We start from the raw sequence: 16,881 nt of genomic DNA, 5'->3' as shown, positions 1-16,881 counted from the left end.
AATCCCTTTCTAACACCCCGGTGGCAAATCTGAGGAGTGATATCTTAAACCAGGAATAAGGGGAATCTGAGACTCCAATAATTAGCCATGCTGCCTGCAAGCTGATGGGAGTTTGAGTTCAGGTCCCCCACTCTTACCTTAAATCAAACACATAACATAGTTATTTAAATTTTATCCTGCCTTTCTCCCAGCAGAAATTAAAACAGATACAACTAAAACACACAATAAATATAAGTATTTTAAAAATAATAAGTAAGTAACCCCACTAAAACTGTTTGAAAGCACAGACACACAAAACAATACTTAAAAGACTCTTTCACAACAGCCAGTTAGCGGCCAAAAAAGTCTGTAAGAACAAAAAAGAATTTGCTGCTGGCAAAAAAGGAAAGCAAACAGAGGGCTAGCCTACCATCCTGTGGAAGCGAGTTCCGCTATCTAGGAGCAGCCACTGAGAAGGCCCTCTTTTGTGTCCTTACCAGATGTGCCTTCAAACGTGGAGGGGCAGAGAGAAATGCCTCCCCAAAAGATCTCAAAGCTCAGGCAGACTCATGTAGAGAGATATGGTCCTTCAGGTAGATATCAGAGAACACGGGCTATCGAAATAACCAGCCCCCATGGGGAAGTGGCTTTGTTTATGGGCTGCTTCACATGCTACATTTTTTCTCACACAGAAATGATCACTGTGGGTATGATGGAGCCAAAGTAAAGCATTAAAAAAAAAATCTTAATGATTTTAATTGGGCAAGTTTAAGCACATACCTCACCCACATGGGTCAACTACTAGTGCTTAATTTTGTCTGGATTCTGCCTTGTGCTAGGAAAACTGTGCACCTGAAGTGCAGCAGGAGAAAGTCCCCCACCACCTGCTTAAATCACACAAACCAGGCAATCAACGGAGCCGATGCAAATCACTCCCATACACATTTGCACCAAAGTAGAACACAGGCACATGAGGCTGTTTTGCATAACACCACGTGTTCAGCCAGCAGTCAGTTTATGACTGAGACTAATTAGCTTCCAAATGGCAGATAAAAGGGGATTTCACAGCTAAAATGTGTTCATTCAGGACCATTTGGATAATTCTGTTTTGCTTTTGTTATGGGCTAAGCAATTCTATACCCATATTACCCCGGAACTGTAAATATGCTGCCATAACACTGGTGGAATGGACACGGTGTCCAGCGCTCAGCTCTGTCACAGTGATGCGGCTGGGATGGTAAACTGACACGGTGGCTACTTTTTTTTTTAATGGTACAGTTCTTTTTAAATGGCTCTTCCCATGTGCCACCCACATCCAGCCCACCATTATGCCCAATTTAAGCCATTATGCCAGCATATCTTCACTGGTGGAACACCTCGAGTAGCGGAGAGTTCCACTGGTGTATCCAAAGTGCTTTGCCAGCACACCTGTCACAGTGATGGTGTACCCTATGCTCTGCTGGTGTAGCAAGGCATTGGCCAAATCACAAAGCCCCGCAGCTGGCGGACCCCCAAAACAGGATTACATATATTTTATTAAATATATTTTATTAACAACATGTAGTCAGGTAACAAGGGCTAAATCACTAATTTTAATAAAATTTCTTGCACATGGAATGAAACCCTTCCCGTTTCTATTCCAACCGCACAAGAACAGCTACACCTTCGAACAATTCTCCTGGAAATTTAATATTGCTCTTCAGAGCAACAGATTCTATTGAAGCCAGACGCTTACAAAATCACTGTACACATTAAATGCCCTAAGGCAAGTTATTAAATTTACACATGCAAATGCCCAAGACATTTCTTAACTAATAATATCCAATTCCTGCTCCAAGATGTACCACAGTATGATTTTCACCATTTGCTACTGCTTCTGTTAGCATGTAATATTGTTAAGTACACAGGTGATGCACACATACTTCTGCACCTATGCAGCAAATTCTCTTATCGGCAGGTAGCTTTTTAAATGTACCATGGTGTCTTTTAGGGTTTTCTAAAAAATAAATAAATAAATAAATAAATAAATAAATAATAAATCAGTCTGCTAATTACCACAGCTGTTAATCACAAAATACTGCAGAAATGCAAAGTACCTGAACCATCAGAAGTAGCTGGCACCAGTAAAGAGGAAAGGCAGAAAGAAACACTATCGTCTGTAGAGCTGTTTGAAGACCCAGCAGTGCTCCTCCAGAGATTTCCAGATAATAATCCGCAGCGGTAACACCAGGCAGTTGGTAGTTAAAATTAAAAAGGCAACACTACAATGCAACACAGGCTGTGATGAAAATCCTCGTCTCCAACAGCAAGCGGCAACCAGGAGAAACTCACACAAACAATACGGCTGGCAGAGTCTCCCGAGGCTAAGATCAGTACTCCTGTGGGAGCAAACTGATGTTCTTTCCCAAACTGGAGGACCGAATGCAGCCTGCTTCCAGAACAGAATTCAAGAAGGCTCAGCATTAACAATTAATACTCTTTAAATATGTCAGAAGGCAGGGTGGATTACAGCATGTTTGAATAGCAAAATAGTACCTGTCTGCCAGAAGGTTAGTGCTGTGTTTTTAAACCGATCTTGGATTGCTAAATAAAATTAAACATGCCATGATGAGTAACTGGCATAATTTGTTGGTGTTAGTTGCTGCTTGCTTCTCAGAGAAACTATGTAGCTTGTCAAGTACTAATAATTGTGGTCTATTTAGCTGAAAAGAAACTGACAAGCGTTTAACCCAGTATTCGCTGTGTTTTGGAGAGATGCTAGCTATGGGCAAAACATACAACTAACATGGTTAGCGGTGCAGGCAAGTTCCAGGTGTACTCTCCGTTTAATCTCTTTTGTAAACAGTTGCTTGAAACAGGGATAGGCAAACCTGTTGGACTGTATCAGTAGTAGTACATCAAGAATCAGAAACAACTTGTTCTCTTCTGCACCATACAAAGGAAAATAATCCCTATTCATGTGAGTCACTTGCCCTGGTTAACATGGATTACTATGCAATATTTCCCCACATTATATTTCCCCACCTTTTTTCTTCCTAAATTTGATGAGATACTAAAAGGTGAGTGGAAATGAACGATTTTTAAATATGAAAATGGAAATTAAAAAATGAATGTATAGATTTTTAGTGTTTTCTGAATTTCACATATAGTTTAATAATAAGAGTTTAAAATAAAGTTTGAATATAATGCAAACATTTAAAATGCAAGCTGTTGTTTATATTCTCTTAAATCTGGATCTATGGCTTTGTCAGTTCTTTAAGGTAAAGAATGAACTGTGAGCCGTTTGAGATCACGTGTTATAAATACTGCCCTTGATTTGCCATATCGTCTAGTGTGTTTATGAACATGGATTTGATTCTACATAGACTACGATCGTTACAGATGTTGGGAACCACTTCTTTTCTCTATAAGACATCATTTTGTACTTTACCAGGATCTTTTCCAGCCTGTCTGGTTACCTCAGTTTAAATCTTATATTCTTAAAGCTTCAGAGCTCTGTAATTTGCTCAGTTCTCATGATATAAAGGTTTGTAGAAGCAACACAGATATACACTTCCCATCTTAGGGACAATTTCAATATGCCCAGTAACTACTAGCCCTTCTTAGTTGATTCTGTAACACTCTGGGCACATTCTTCAACTAAGAGGTCTTATTTAGTATCCTTGCCTGTACACACATAAAATGTCATTTTATTTGTTTAAAATCTTTTTTCTCCTAATCCAACGGAAGGTATTCATGCTTAACTCAATAGGACTTAAATTATTTCTGATGGGCAGATAAATCCAACCCTGTGATGGATGGGGGATGTTAGATTGAGCAGAGGTGTCCTTTTGTTCAGTTCTGCTGACTGTCAGCCTCCTGCCAGCTGCTGAAGTTGTGGGCAGGTGGCAAATTCCCTGTCAGTGGGAGGTCCCAAAATGAGGCACCATGAGAGCATGGAGGCAGCATGACTGAGTTGGCCCTGAATCTGCTGCATCCAGACCTGACCATTGCATCAACCTGCAGCTTATGAAGGGATTGGGCCCAATTGTTTCGTCCCCTCCTTCCACCATGACCACCATTGATTTGTGAAGAATTTAAGGGTGGCTGGATAAAGACCATAGAATAATGCTGTGCAAAAGAACAACAACATGGATTGCTTGAGCAAATGTTTGAAGCAGGGATGGGGAACCTCTGGCCCTCCAGATGTTGCTGGACCACAACTCCCATTACCCCTGACTATTAACCAAGCTGGCTGGAGCTGATGGGAGTTGTCAACAACATCTAGAGCATGCTTCCTCAACCTTGGCCCTCCAGCTGTTTTTGGCCTACAACTCCTATGATCCCTAGCTAGCAGGACCAATGGTCAGGGATGGTGGGAATGGTAGTCTCAAAACATCTGGAGGGCCGAGGTTGAGGAAGCCTGATCTAGAGGTCCCCCATGTGTGCTTTTGGGTTGCAGTTCTAGGAATCTGAGTGCTCTTTCTGGTTGCAAATGATCATTTTTTTATGCGTCTACCAACAAATTATTGAGCGCTTCTGCCTAGGAAATAAGAAAAGTAGTAATGGGAAACTTGATTTATATCAGTTATTTAAATTAGTCTTTTCTCTTGGTGATTTAAATTGCCTTGATTTAAACTAATACCCTGGAACATATTCCAGCAATTCCACCTTCTTTCTTCTATAAATTCATCAACAGTACAGAGCCACTTCAAAGCCTGAAGTTATCTGTTCATCTTCACATGAGTACAGATATTAGTTTTGCATCCTTACACAAACAAGAACTCTCTTTCTTATTTTTAGTATTAATTTATTTCACAAACCTCTGCATCAAAATACCTCTGTAAGACTTGCAACTGCAGATATAGCGTACAATTAACAAAAACATGCCATGTAATAAAAAACTACTTTATCACACACGCTTGAAGAACAGAACTGATCCTACTGAGACTCATGTCTATCTTCAACTTCAAGGATTTCATCACAACAACCTTTTCTTCCTCGTCTTCCCAGCCAGAAGTGGCACAGGAGCCAACTTCTACTGAGCATCACTTCTGCTCAAGAGAGAGGCATCAGGTTGGGTCAACCTGTGCAAAACTGCATGGGACTGCATGGCATCTTAAGCAAAGCTTCCCTCTCTTGTCCAGGTGATTAGGGATGTCATCCAGAACTCAAATAGGGGCAAAAGTGAACACCCCTGCTCAGCAGCGGAAGAGCCACTCGGATGCCTAGGGTGGCGTGTCCAGGGGCGGGGCGCACTGCAGGGCCTCCAGAGTCTTCACTCAGCCGCCCTACAGCTGGGGGGAGGCAGCGGGTCGACCGTTTGGGCAGCGCGGAGAGATGCGGGGCTCAGGTGCGCTGCAGGCCCCGTGTTGAGTGCTGCCCGGCATTTTGTCACCCCCCTCAGTGGTGGCCCGGGGTGGACTGCATCCACTGCACGCCCTTCCTCTGCTTGGTTCCTCACACAATCTCTGCTCAGCCTAACTTTCATGAACAAGCTACTGCTTCTGCAGCTTCATTCCATTATTAATAAATCTAAGGATAACAGGGCTGTGTACAGTATGAAAACACAAAAATGCACAACGTAATAACAAACAAACAAAAACCGGTCCCTAGTTTAAAAGGCCATAGATTGTTTAACTGGCCAAAGGTCTGGGAGAAGAAGAGTGTTTTTGCCTGGTACAGTGGTACCTCTGGTTACATACTTAATTTGTTCCGGAGGTCCGTTCTTAACCTGAAACTGTTCTTAATCTGAAGCACCACTTTAGCTAATGGGGCCTCCCGCTGCTGCCGCGCCGCCACCGCGCGATTTCTGTTCTCATCCTGAAGCAAAGTTTTTAACCCGAGGTACTATTTCTGGGTTAGGCGGAGTCTGTAACCTGAAGAATATGTAACCTGAAGCGTATGGAACCCGAGGTACCACTGTATCTAAATACAGTCAAACCTCGTTCTGCGTCTGCCTCAGTGAATGTCTGTGGCAAACCCGAAAGTACCGGAATGGGTTACTTCCGGGTTCGCTGCTCGTGCATGCTAAATTGTGCTGCACATGTGCGGCACTTTGACGTGTATCATTTGCAGCTTGCGGACGGGTCTCCGGAACGGATCCCGTCTGCAAAACGAGGTTTGACTGTATATGTAATGGAGGTGCCAAGCGAGCCTTCCTGGGGAGAGCATTCCACAAATGGGGAGCCACCACAGAAAAGGCCTGTTCTCATCAGTACTAAGTTGCCAAATAGGCAGAGGTGAAGGTTAGTCTCATACAACCCACTGAATGGGTCAAATCCTCTATCCCTAAACAGTCCCAAATAGATACTTATTTTGAAATCTCAGGGCTTATGTTGCTACTAGATTACTAAGGATCACAGCATCATCTGAATGCAACTGAACATTTTTTAGCTCAAAAAGCAGAGTGCTCTAAAAGATATTGCTGGCAATCTCTATGTACCAAACTTTTAAAGAAGACTCTGTGTGTGTGTGATTTTAGGAACTCACTTCCTGAAATAATTTAAGATCGGTGTTTCAATAGCTCAGCTCAAAGGATTCAGGCTCCTACAGCAGCTGGTGGCTGATGGAAGATCACAATGATATAACTCACTTCAGGAGCTTTTTACTAGCTATAAGACTACCACACTACATTCTGCCCAGGTGTTCTGGAAACAACACACCTAAATAACCATTAAACTGTTTAGCTTAAGAGTGGAAACTTCTGATCTCCTCCTTGAGGCTGTGCTGGAGGAGGAGAGGGGAGGAGGGAGAATGCAAGCTCAAGGCTCACTGCTGTTAGTGAACATAACACTAAACAATAATGGTTAATAACTGAGAGACAGCAGCAGCTTCAGTTTTTCATTACACGAAGAAAAATGGATTGCTCTTACTGAGGAGTGTTGCTCCTAGTTATAGCTGAACTCGTGCACACTATGGTCAATATAAGTCATGGTTTGTTCAAATAGGTCAGGATCAAACCTTGCTGGATTTGTTAGCAAACCACACAGGGCTGGCCCAATACATTTTGGCACCTGAGGTGAACCACAAAATGGTGGCCCCCTCCTTGCCTGGGAAGAAGGGGTGAGTGAAGTTCTACATGAGGAACAGGGTGGAAATAAAGCTCTACATTGCTGCTCCTGTGGGTCTTGCCTCCTGAGGTATGTGCCTCACGGGTGGGCTGGCCCTGAAACGATAGTATAAACTAACCATGGTTCTCTCACTTCTGACATAACAAGAAACTATAGCTAGTTTTAAATGGGGAGCAGATTATTTCAGTATTCTCCTGATGGCCACACTGGAGGAGGAGAATGGAGGAATGAGTGAGCAAGTGTATAAATCTGCTGCTCATGCACATAACACTAAACCCGTGTGTCAGGGAACTGCCATTGGAACTAGCGGAGGAGGCGAGGCTCCACAGCGATGCTGGAGAGGGGCCAAGCAGGGAGGGAGGCAGGTCTCCGGCTGGGGAAGAAAATCAGTGCAACACCAGGGATAGAGGGGGGCCGATGGGGAGAGCAGAGAGGGGGCTCCAGGACTCTTCGCAGGAGACCAGCGAGGAGAGCACAGGTCCTCCGCTGCCCACACCCACCCTGCGCAGAAGACTTCTGCGCAGGGAAAGCAGGCGGCGACTTGGCGTCAAAGAACTTCTTTGCTGGAAGAGGTTTAAGAAACGCCCACTGACGGATTCTGCCAGCGACTGAACAGCCACGGAGTGGATGGCTGTCCAGCGAGAAATGGTTTAACCAGCCAACCTAGCCCAGAGCGGCGGCAACTTACGCACAAGCAACCCCTAAAGCCATTACACCGTGTTTCTCAAACTTGGGTCTCCAGCTGTTTGTGGACTGCAATTCCCATCGTCCCTGACTACTGGTCCTGCTAGCTAGGGATGATGGGAATTGTAGTCCAAAAAACGACTGGAGACCCAAGTTTGGGAAACCCTGCACTAAACTATAGTTTCACACTGTGTCTGAACTAGGCCTATGTAAAACTACAAAATAAACATAAAAACCAATCTTTATTTTAAGTACTTTATCAAATATTTTGGTTGAACATGTGTGCTCTTGGAGTTGTATGGGGGCACAGATTAACAATTTTAATTTTTTTTAGTATGGTGAGTGTATACTATCATGTACCTATTTTCCTTTAGATTTCTGGTGGTCCTGGACAATTATTTCCTGGGGGCTGAGGGATGACAAAAATCTATCTATGAAACAAGTCCCCTTGTTTATGTTTCTTGGCTGCTTTTCTGGAAATTTAAAGGGCCCCAGGACAAATAAACTAGCTCTAAGCTACTGGGATCTTCCAACTATTTGCCTCCAACCTGCACAGTAAAGCAGGAGAATTCAACACAACAACCTCTATTTTAAAAAAACCAAATGAGATTTCTTATAACTTTAGTCACAAACACATTTTTTCAAAAAAGGAATTCAATGATTTAGGAGGGAAACTAACGCCTGCATTGCAGGTATCCGATACCATGAATTGCTGTGGCTGTGATTATCTCCACACAGCATCAGACAAGGAATTAGACAGACAGAGAGAGAGCAGATAAATACATTTTCTCCATATGCTATTTAGAACCTAGGAATTTACCTCTTTAAATCTGGGAATGAAAGATATTCTCATCAGGCCTCACAGCACTGAGGGCACCTCCACAAGGCTATTGGGTGCTGCCTATTCATGTAAGATTTTCAGGGATTACCCACCCATGAGGCAAGGCAATCGCCTCAGGCGGCAGGATATCCTGATGTCAATCTTTCTTCCTCACCCCTTGTTCCTGATGTAGTTCCTCCCTGACTCCCTTCTTCCCTGGCGGAGAGGAAGCACATTTTGGGGTTCACCTCAGGTGCCGAAATGTCTTGGGCCAGCCCTGGCACCTGCACGACATCATCCTCAACGAAGTGTGGACGCGTATTATTTTGCCATTTAATCTGGATTTGCCAGTAATGCAGACAATCCAGCAAGTTAAAAGTAACAACCCAGAAATTGTAAATTTGCATTAAACTGTGTGTGTGTGTATGAGGTGAGATGGCATTTTATGACATCATGTAAAATCTTGTTTGCATGAGCTGCACGATATCCATGGTAAGCTGCCACGCTATGTGTCAGCACCCTAGTGCTTTTTTCCCCTTGAAAAATGGGTGCAGGTACTCACCATGATGTTGTTACAGTAAGTGCCACACTTTTTAACAACAACAACAAGAGGTGCCGGTACTGCATACCCCTGAGTGCCCCCTGGAGGAAACAAAGCACTGCAGCACCCCATATCTATGGATTCAGTTCGAGAAACAACTGGAAGTATTCTAAGGTTTTTACTATCCCCTCTGCCTTTTGTCCATCTTTCAGTTTTATCCCACCATAGTTTATCCATAAACACGCCTGTAACCCACTTTATAGGAAAAAAGACAAACCTGCCACAGCTCTGTCTCTCACAAGCAGAGCAGAACAAGGAAATATGGATGCAGACTAGCAGAAACTTGTCTGAATGAGAGGAGTACCTGCAGTGTATAAGTTGCCAAGTGAGCAAATAATTATATTCTTCAACTGTGGTCTTTCAGAAAAGAAATTAGAATGTGCAACTACCCCCACCTCACTATCCTTTCTCCTGCTGTGTCTAATGCTCATCCCCTTTTGTCTGAAAGTGACAAACCCAGTTTGGGCAGTAACAAAAGAATGCAAATGGTGAGGCTGCCAGGTAAACTTAAAGCTCATTCCCTCACAGCTATGGGATAACAGAGAGCACAAGGTGTTATCCATTCCTATGCAAATACACTATGTAGTGTGATGCCACCACTCTGATGCTCAGTGCAACCTGATTCCCTAATGCTGGATGAGGTTTTCTTTCTTTCTTTCTTTCTTTCTTTCTTTCTTTCTTTCTTTCTTTCTTCAAGCATGTCTTTGCTCTGAAGATGTAAGAAGCTTCTTCTATGGAAGGAGCCATAGATCAGCAGTACAGCCCATTCTTTGCATATAGAAGGTCCCTGGTTCAATTCCTGGTGTTCTTACTTTAAGAGGACCAGGTAGGAGATAGAATCATAGAACTATAGAGTTTGAAGGGACCAACTCCTAGTCCAACTCCCTGTAGTAATAATAATAATAATAATAATAATAATAATAATAATAATAACAACAACAACAACAACAACAACAATAATAATAATTTATTATTTATTATTTATACCCCACCCATCTGGCTGAGTTTCCCCAGCCACTCTGGGCGGCTCCCAATCAAATGTTGAAAACAGTACGCATTAAATATTAAAAACTTCCCTAAACAGGGTTGCCTTCAGATGTCTTTTAAAGATAGGATAGCAGGAATATGCAGCTGCCCCATACAAGGATCGAACCTGCAACCTTGGTGTTATCAGCACTACACTCTAACCAACTGAGCTATCCAGCTGACTCCCACAAACACTCATATTGACCATGGAATGACATAGCATCATTCTCAGGGTGGTCAATGGGAAGCAGCTGCCACTACAAACCATTTTTTAAGGGATGGGGAGGGCCATTGCTCTGCCAAGTAAGTAAAGGTAAAGGTAAAGGGACCCCGACCATTAGGTCCAGTCGTAGCCGACTCTGGGGTTGTGGCACTCATCTCGCTTTATTGGCCGAGGGAGCAGGCATACAGCTTCCGGGTCATGTGGCCAACAGGACTAAGCTGCTTCTGGCGAACCAGAGCAGTGCATGGAAATGCCGTTTACATTCCCGCTGGAGTGGTACCTATTTATCTACTTGCAGTTTGACGTGCTTTTGAACTGCTAAGTTGGCAAGAGCAGGGACCGAGCAATGGGAGCTCACCCCGTTGCGGGGATTCAAACCGCCGACCTTCTGATCAGCAAGTCCTAGGCTCTGTGGTTTAACCCACAGCGCCACCTGCATCCCAAGTAAGTACAAGTAAGTACCCACCTGTAAAGCTGGCATATCATTTCACTGTCTCTCCCCCGCCCCCAATCTCTGAAGTGGTTCTCCCAAATTTACCACCCGCAAGTGGGACCACCAATTTGGGAAGGCATTTTCACTAAGTCCTATAGTTTATATCCATTTGAGTTGTAGAGAAAGTTCAGAAAATATGCAGGTAGTAGACATAAAAAGTCAGAAATCACAGATGGAATTGGATAGGATCTGCAGTGGCCTGAGGGTATAGCTTCCTTCCTTACAGACAAGGGCCAACACAATTTGGTGCCTAAGGCAGAAAATCCAAATGTCACTCTTGTGGGTGGTGAAACGTAATAATAAATAAAACAATTGGCAATTTGTTGTCTATAATGACCTAACAGTAGGGCTGCCTCTGTCCTGATCTGCTTCCTTCTCAATCCTTGCCTCTTTTTTGCTTCTGCTGCGAACCGAATTTGAGACCTGGCTGGAGCTTCAAAATTAGTTAAAGAAATCACAGAATTAGTGACCCATATACTGATAACAGAAGACCTGCAATCAGATCTGTTCCCCCATTTGGTGGATCTAACATGGGTTTTTCAATAAAGTGTGAAGGGGGAACTTCATCCTGTTTTTATACTCAGCAGAATGAAAGCATATTGCAGACCAGGAATCTCGGATCGACGATGAAGACTGTTAAGCTAGAAAGCTGCAAGTGCCTGTTTTTCATGGCCTAACAGCTTATACCGCTAATTTTGCTATGTCTCCAAAATAAAATAGCTGGAGGGAAAAAGGTTGTAAAAAATCAAGATACAAAATATTAAGCATAAAGGTATCAAGACTCCAAAGTACAAAGTTGGCCCTGTCGAAAGCACTATGTGAATTAGTACATCCTTCTGCTAAAATCAATTATTAACATTTCATCAGCAAAAGCCATTAACCAACATCTCTTCTTCTTTTTTTAAACCCCATATGTTAAAAAGTTAATTTTAGAGGAGGATCAATGACAGACAGCTCCTTGAAGACAAAGAAAACAGGCCTAAATCATAAACAGAGGAGATTAAAGACAAGGGGCTTTCAATCCATAAAGCTATAAATAAATAGTGTAGATCAGAGGAAGTAGGAAGATGGTTGTTTGCTGCACAATATAACATGGTGCCTGGTAACTGCTAACAGCTCGTTTTCAGAAACCTTTATGGTTTCATATATTTCATTTTATAACTAGAGGTAATACTATTAAATCCAACTTTGTTGAGTTCTGCTCTTCAAAATTTGTACTTGTTCAGAAGCTTCCCTTGTAAATGCCTGCAAGACCATATTGTTGGTACCAAATCCTCATTCTAGAGGTGGGGAGCATGTTGCAATACTGATTAAAGAAAGCTTATAACTGGTGATGTGTGCACAATATTCACACAAGACACCATACAGAATTCTAAGTAGATGAAGAGCCAGAAGAAAATATACAGTGGTACCTCGGGTTAAGAACTTAATTCATTCTGGAGGTCTGTTCTTAACCTGAAACTGTTCTTAACCTGAGGCACCACTTTAGCTAATTGGGCCTCCTGCTGCCGCTGCACCGCCACCGCCACACGATTTCTCATCTCATCCTGAAGCAAAGTTCTTAACCCAAGGTACTATTTCTGGGTTAGCAGAGTCTGTAACCTGAAGCGTCTGTAACCTGAGGCGTCTGTAACCCGAGGTACCACTGTAACTTGCAAAACCCATGTCTGTTAAATAATGAGGGTTTTGGGTGAGCACTGAGTGTACCATGAAAAGTATCTCCCTTTTCCGACAGGAGGCTGTTGTACTATGTGGTTGGCAGTCTCTCCTTCTCTTGAGCTGCTTCTGACACGGTTTAGAGGCAAAAGGTTCAAGAGGGAATTAGGCTGACTGCATTGTACCGGTGGCATCTAAGGTATACAAAGTAGCTGGAACTTATTTCGCTCAGGAATTCTTTATCAGTAGGACTGTCTTGGCCCCAAGGTTGGAGATGCACACCCCTTTGGAGAATGAGGCCAAGTATCAGGAGTGGAATCTGTTCCCAGGGAACAGAAGCACATGCATAAGAGGAGCCTGCTGTGCCTAAGGAGGTCACGCTGCCCTAGTGACTCCAGCTCAAAGCCCTCGTGGAACCTTCGCCAGCTCTGTGAGCCAAAAACTATGAAAGGAGGCTGGACTCCAATAAATGAAGAAGGCACAGAAGGCAGTGTTGGCTACTATTCAGAGCCGCAGCACCTATCGAAACTTCCTTTTGAGGATGACTTTCTCAACATTTGAGCTCTTCTTTCACTAAGTCTCCAACCTGAGCCCAGCACACCAATTAAGCCTTGCCTCGCGCTGTTTGCCCAAACCTGAACCCCAGTACTGCTGGGACTGATGCTCAAAGCAGAACAGGTTTAGCGTGAAGAGTGCAACTATTTCAAATGCCAAGAAGATATTAAAATAAATAAATAAATCAGCAATGGTACTGAAGGGACAGCTTCCTGAACATGCACTCCTAGAAACCAAGTGAGCTGCCTGACAGTGAATTCTAAGCTCCTTCGCTGGGGTTTTGGATAGTGATGGAAGGAATTTCCCCAGTCGAGCCTGACAATTGGTTTTCAAAACCAATCTATTTACCCCAAAACTTAGTAAACAATTTGGCTTATTCCAAGCAAAACTGAACCCTGTCAAACCTGTTGATGTCATCTGGTGTGAGATGGGTTTTGCCATTCCAACCTCACCTCGTCAGCAAGCCTCTGAGCCTCCTCCTCCCCACCCAACTATTGGTCCTGCTCCTCTGACCCTGCTGCTTACCTGGCTTGCTGAAAAGAATTGGCTTGGAATTGAAACATCTCTCTGAGTACCACATCCTCTTTTTTTGGTGTACTCTTGAAGCCTAGCTTGTACCCACAGTACTGTGGCAAAGGAGAGAGAAACCTCCCTCTCTTTCCTTCATTATATCACTGCTGATGGAGAAGAAGGGTGAATAAGTGCATGAGTACAGCTCTGCCCTCACCGGTCCTGGAAGGATCCTTTAAAAAAGTCCCATATGCTCAGAGACTTTGTGCCTGATCATTGGGGGATATAGGGAGCCCAGAGCACTTATTCTTTAGATGTCTCTTTTATGAAGAGGCACGTAGTGAGACCATTGATCCCCTGCTGGTGAGGCTCGCTGATCTCCTGGAAAAGCAAAAAATTGACCTTCTCCTGTTAGGCAAAGATCATAAGACGACCTGGATGGTCACCAGATTCTGTGTACAGATCTGTAGGCGCAGACCACCCCCCAACCCAAACTAGTTCGTTAAGAAAATCCCCAAACTCGGTTCCATGGGTGACTCTGGGTCATCTCTCTGCGGTAGCTTATCTTAAAGTTTTAAGTGTCTATACGCTTATCCCATTTATAAATTTTAAATTTATTGTTGTACATTGTTTTAAATGTTTGTTTTCCTTCTGGGATTGTACCCCCAAGTGTGTTTTATAACCTGGTATCCGACCATAATAAATTATCTGTCTATCTATCTATCTATCTATCTAGTGCATGGGTAAGAGATGACTTAAGTTCTTCTCCATCTCAGGTTAAAGTCCAAGCCAGATAAGATCTTTGGGGGCTGTAATGCTCATCTCAAAACTGAGCTACTGTGAACCACCAGGATTCCAATGAAGGAGGTTCAAGGTTTGATGGCAATACTAGTTTCTATAATGTTATATATTTTGTACTTGTTTCATTAATATAATTTTATTGCTGATCTTATGCTGTTCACTGCCATTATGTATTTTTTCTTAGCACTGGCAGTATATACATTTTTGCAAATAAACAAGCAAAAGCTTCTATTTGCCCATAGTTTAGCCTAGGGCCATGCACTGTGACTACTCCTATCAAGTAACTATCAAGAGCTCGTGACCAGTTTTTCAGCCTACAGCACTGCCACTTATAACATGACACTGCCCACGTGTGACAAAATCCAGCAATATATATATTTTTTGATGTAGGAAAGAGAGGCAAAGCGACACCTCCCAGACTGTCACCCACATTTAAATAAATATGTGCCACATACTTATTATCAGATTCTCAGATTCGGCTGCTTTGAAATGAATACATTAATATTTAAAGGTATTACTTATTCTTGTTTTCAAGATTGCAAATGCTATTCTATCATCTTTCTCTAATACTTTGTACTGAAACACAAAGTCTGTCAGCAGAATTTATTTACAAGTAATAGGGGAAACTTCTGAGAGGGAGAGAGACAGAAAGGGGAAGAATGAAAAGCAACAGCTGGCATTGGTTCAACCCCCAGTGTCTGGCGGTGCTGATAATAGAGGTTCCCCCCCACCCTTGAAATTACAATTATTATATAATGCTTTGCATATCTTGTAACTATTATGCATGAGCAAACTGTATGTACGCACTGGACGGCATGATCCACAAAATGACTTGAGTCACTCTTCTTTCTAATGCTATGAGCTTGTTATTTACACAATGGGTCCCTGCTGAATAACCTCAACAGGGCAATGCTGGCTTTGCAAACACGCAAGATATTGGTTTTAAATGGTATGCAATATAAGCTTATAGGAAAATTCTGTTGGAATCTATTTGGGAACTATTTTGAGAGCATCAAGAAAAGGAATTATAAAAATGAAGGTTAAGAGTGACATATGACTTTTTGAAGCTTATCTCCCTCCTAAAAAAAAAATTAGCTAAGAAACCCCTCTACCTCTTTTTTGGGGTGGGTGGGTTATGCCATTTACTAAATTATAGGGGGGAGGCGAAGTGCTATCCTTCAAAACCAGTGCTGTACACTGTATACACAACCCACAACTTAATGCAGGGATTAAGTGGAGAGTTTTTTTCATCAGTTTGGCATCCTAATATTAAATTATTAAGGTCCAACCCACAGGCTAGGTACTTTACAGAGATTAGAAAGAGACGGTTCCCAGCAGTCAGCGTAAGATGAAATACATGATAAATAAGGGGTCGGGAAATGCAAGGGGCAGAAGAAGCAAATCCTATGGGGGAAGGATGGCCTGAGCAAAGGTAATATTTCAGCACTTCATGGAGATGGATGAAACAATGCACACACTGTGGGGTGGGGAGGGCGGATTCAAAAGATGAGGTGCAGCAAAGGAAAAGGCACAAAGGCAGGAGATGAAAGCGGAAACTCCTGAACTTAAAATGAAGACTGGTGGTGAGCAAAGAGAATAAGGTGGCAGAGAAGGCAAAGGAGGAGGGGGGGAAAAACCAGTTCAGAAGGAATGGGAGAATGCAGGCACTTCAGGTTGAGTAACAGAAGCCTGAATGAAGCTCTATAGATAAACAAACACGGCACATTTTGTCGAGTGAAGAGAACTAATGCACACTGAGGCCTGTGCAAGACCAGCGCAGTAATGATGTAAATATGTTTCACGACACTGCACTGGTAGCTCAAGCATTTAAATGCTTAATAATCCCATTGTGGTCCCAAAGAGCTCACACAGCAAGGGGCCAAGGCAGGCTGGTTGCCGCTGTACCAGCAAGAGCTCCTAGCGAGCAACTTGCTCTGACAAAGGCTGGAGCTGAACCAAGGCCCTTGGGTTAGAATTTATTTATTTATTTATAGAAAACGGGAGATACGTAGCCGCTCCAGCAACATATCTCTATTTCCTCGCATCCAGAAACGCAAGAGGGGCTTTCACTCTTGCTAGAAGCTCGGCCTTGCCCTCACCGGTTCTGGAAGGCTCCTCTAGAAGAGTCCCGTACGCACAGAGACTTCGCGCCTGCCCATTAGGGGAAATAGGAAAGCCCCGAACACATATTTTTTAGATGTCCTTTTTATGTTGAGATTCGTAGAGACACCATTGATCCTTTGCTGAAGAGGCTCGCCGATCTTTCAGACAAGTCTAAACTTAATTCTCTCCTCTTAGGCAAAGAACACAAGACGACCTGGCTGGTAACCAGATTCTGTGCCTGGATTTGTAGGCACAGATCATCCTCTAGAATAAAATAGCTTTCTAGGGAAATGGTGAAGTCGCCCTTTGGGGTGCCTCAGGGTCAATTTTTAGGGTAGCCCAAATTTCAGTTGTACGGGTGTATGTATATATCTCAAT

General features: G+C 43.1%; 1 protein-coding gene across 8 annotated transcripts in view; it reads right to left on the bottom strand.

The window, feature by feature from the left end:
• The window catches only part of ZNF385B (zinc finger protein 385B), a 193,859-nt gene that overhangs the window by 48,871 nt on the left and 128,107 nt on the right, over positions 1 to 16,881 (bottom strand). The window contains exon 1 of one of the 8 annotated variants that reach the window (XM_053409778.1): positions 2,076 to 2,268. The exons of the other annotated variants lie outside the window; for them this stretch is intronic. Within the exon in view, the coding sequence (XP_053265753.1) occupies positions 2,076 to 2,084 (9 nt within the window). The 5' untranslated portion in view covers positions 2,085 to 2,268. Of the gene's footprint in view, positions 1 to 2,075; positions 2,269 to 16,881 lie in introns of those variants that run through there. 8 annotated transcript variants of the gene reach the window in all.

The sequence above is a fragment of the Podarcis raffonei genome, chromosome 1 (assembly GCF_027172205.1).
Source record: "Podarcis raffonei isolate rPodRaf1 chromosome 1, rPodRaf1.pri, whole genome shotgun sequence".
Classification (NCBI taxonomy): domain Eukaryota; kingdom Metazoa; phylum Chordata; class Lepidosauria; order Squamata; family Lacertidae; genus Podarcis; species Podarcis raffonei.
Note: the sequence above shows the minus strand (reverse complement) of the source record. Positions and strands in the feature narration are given on the sequence as shown.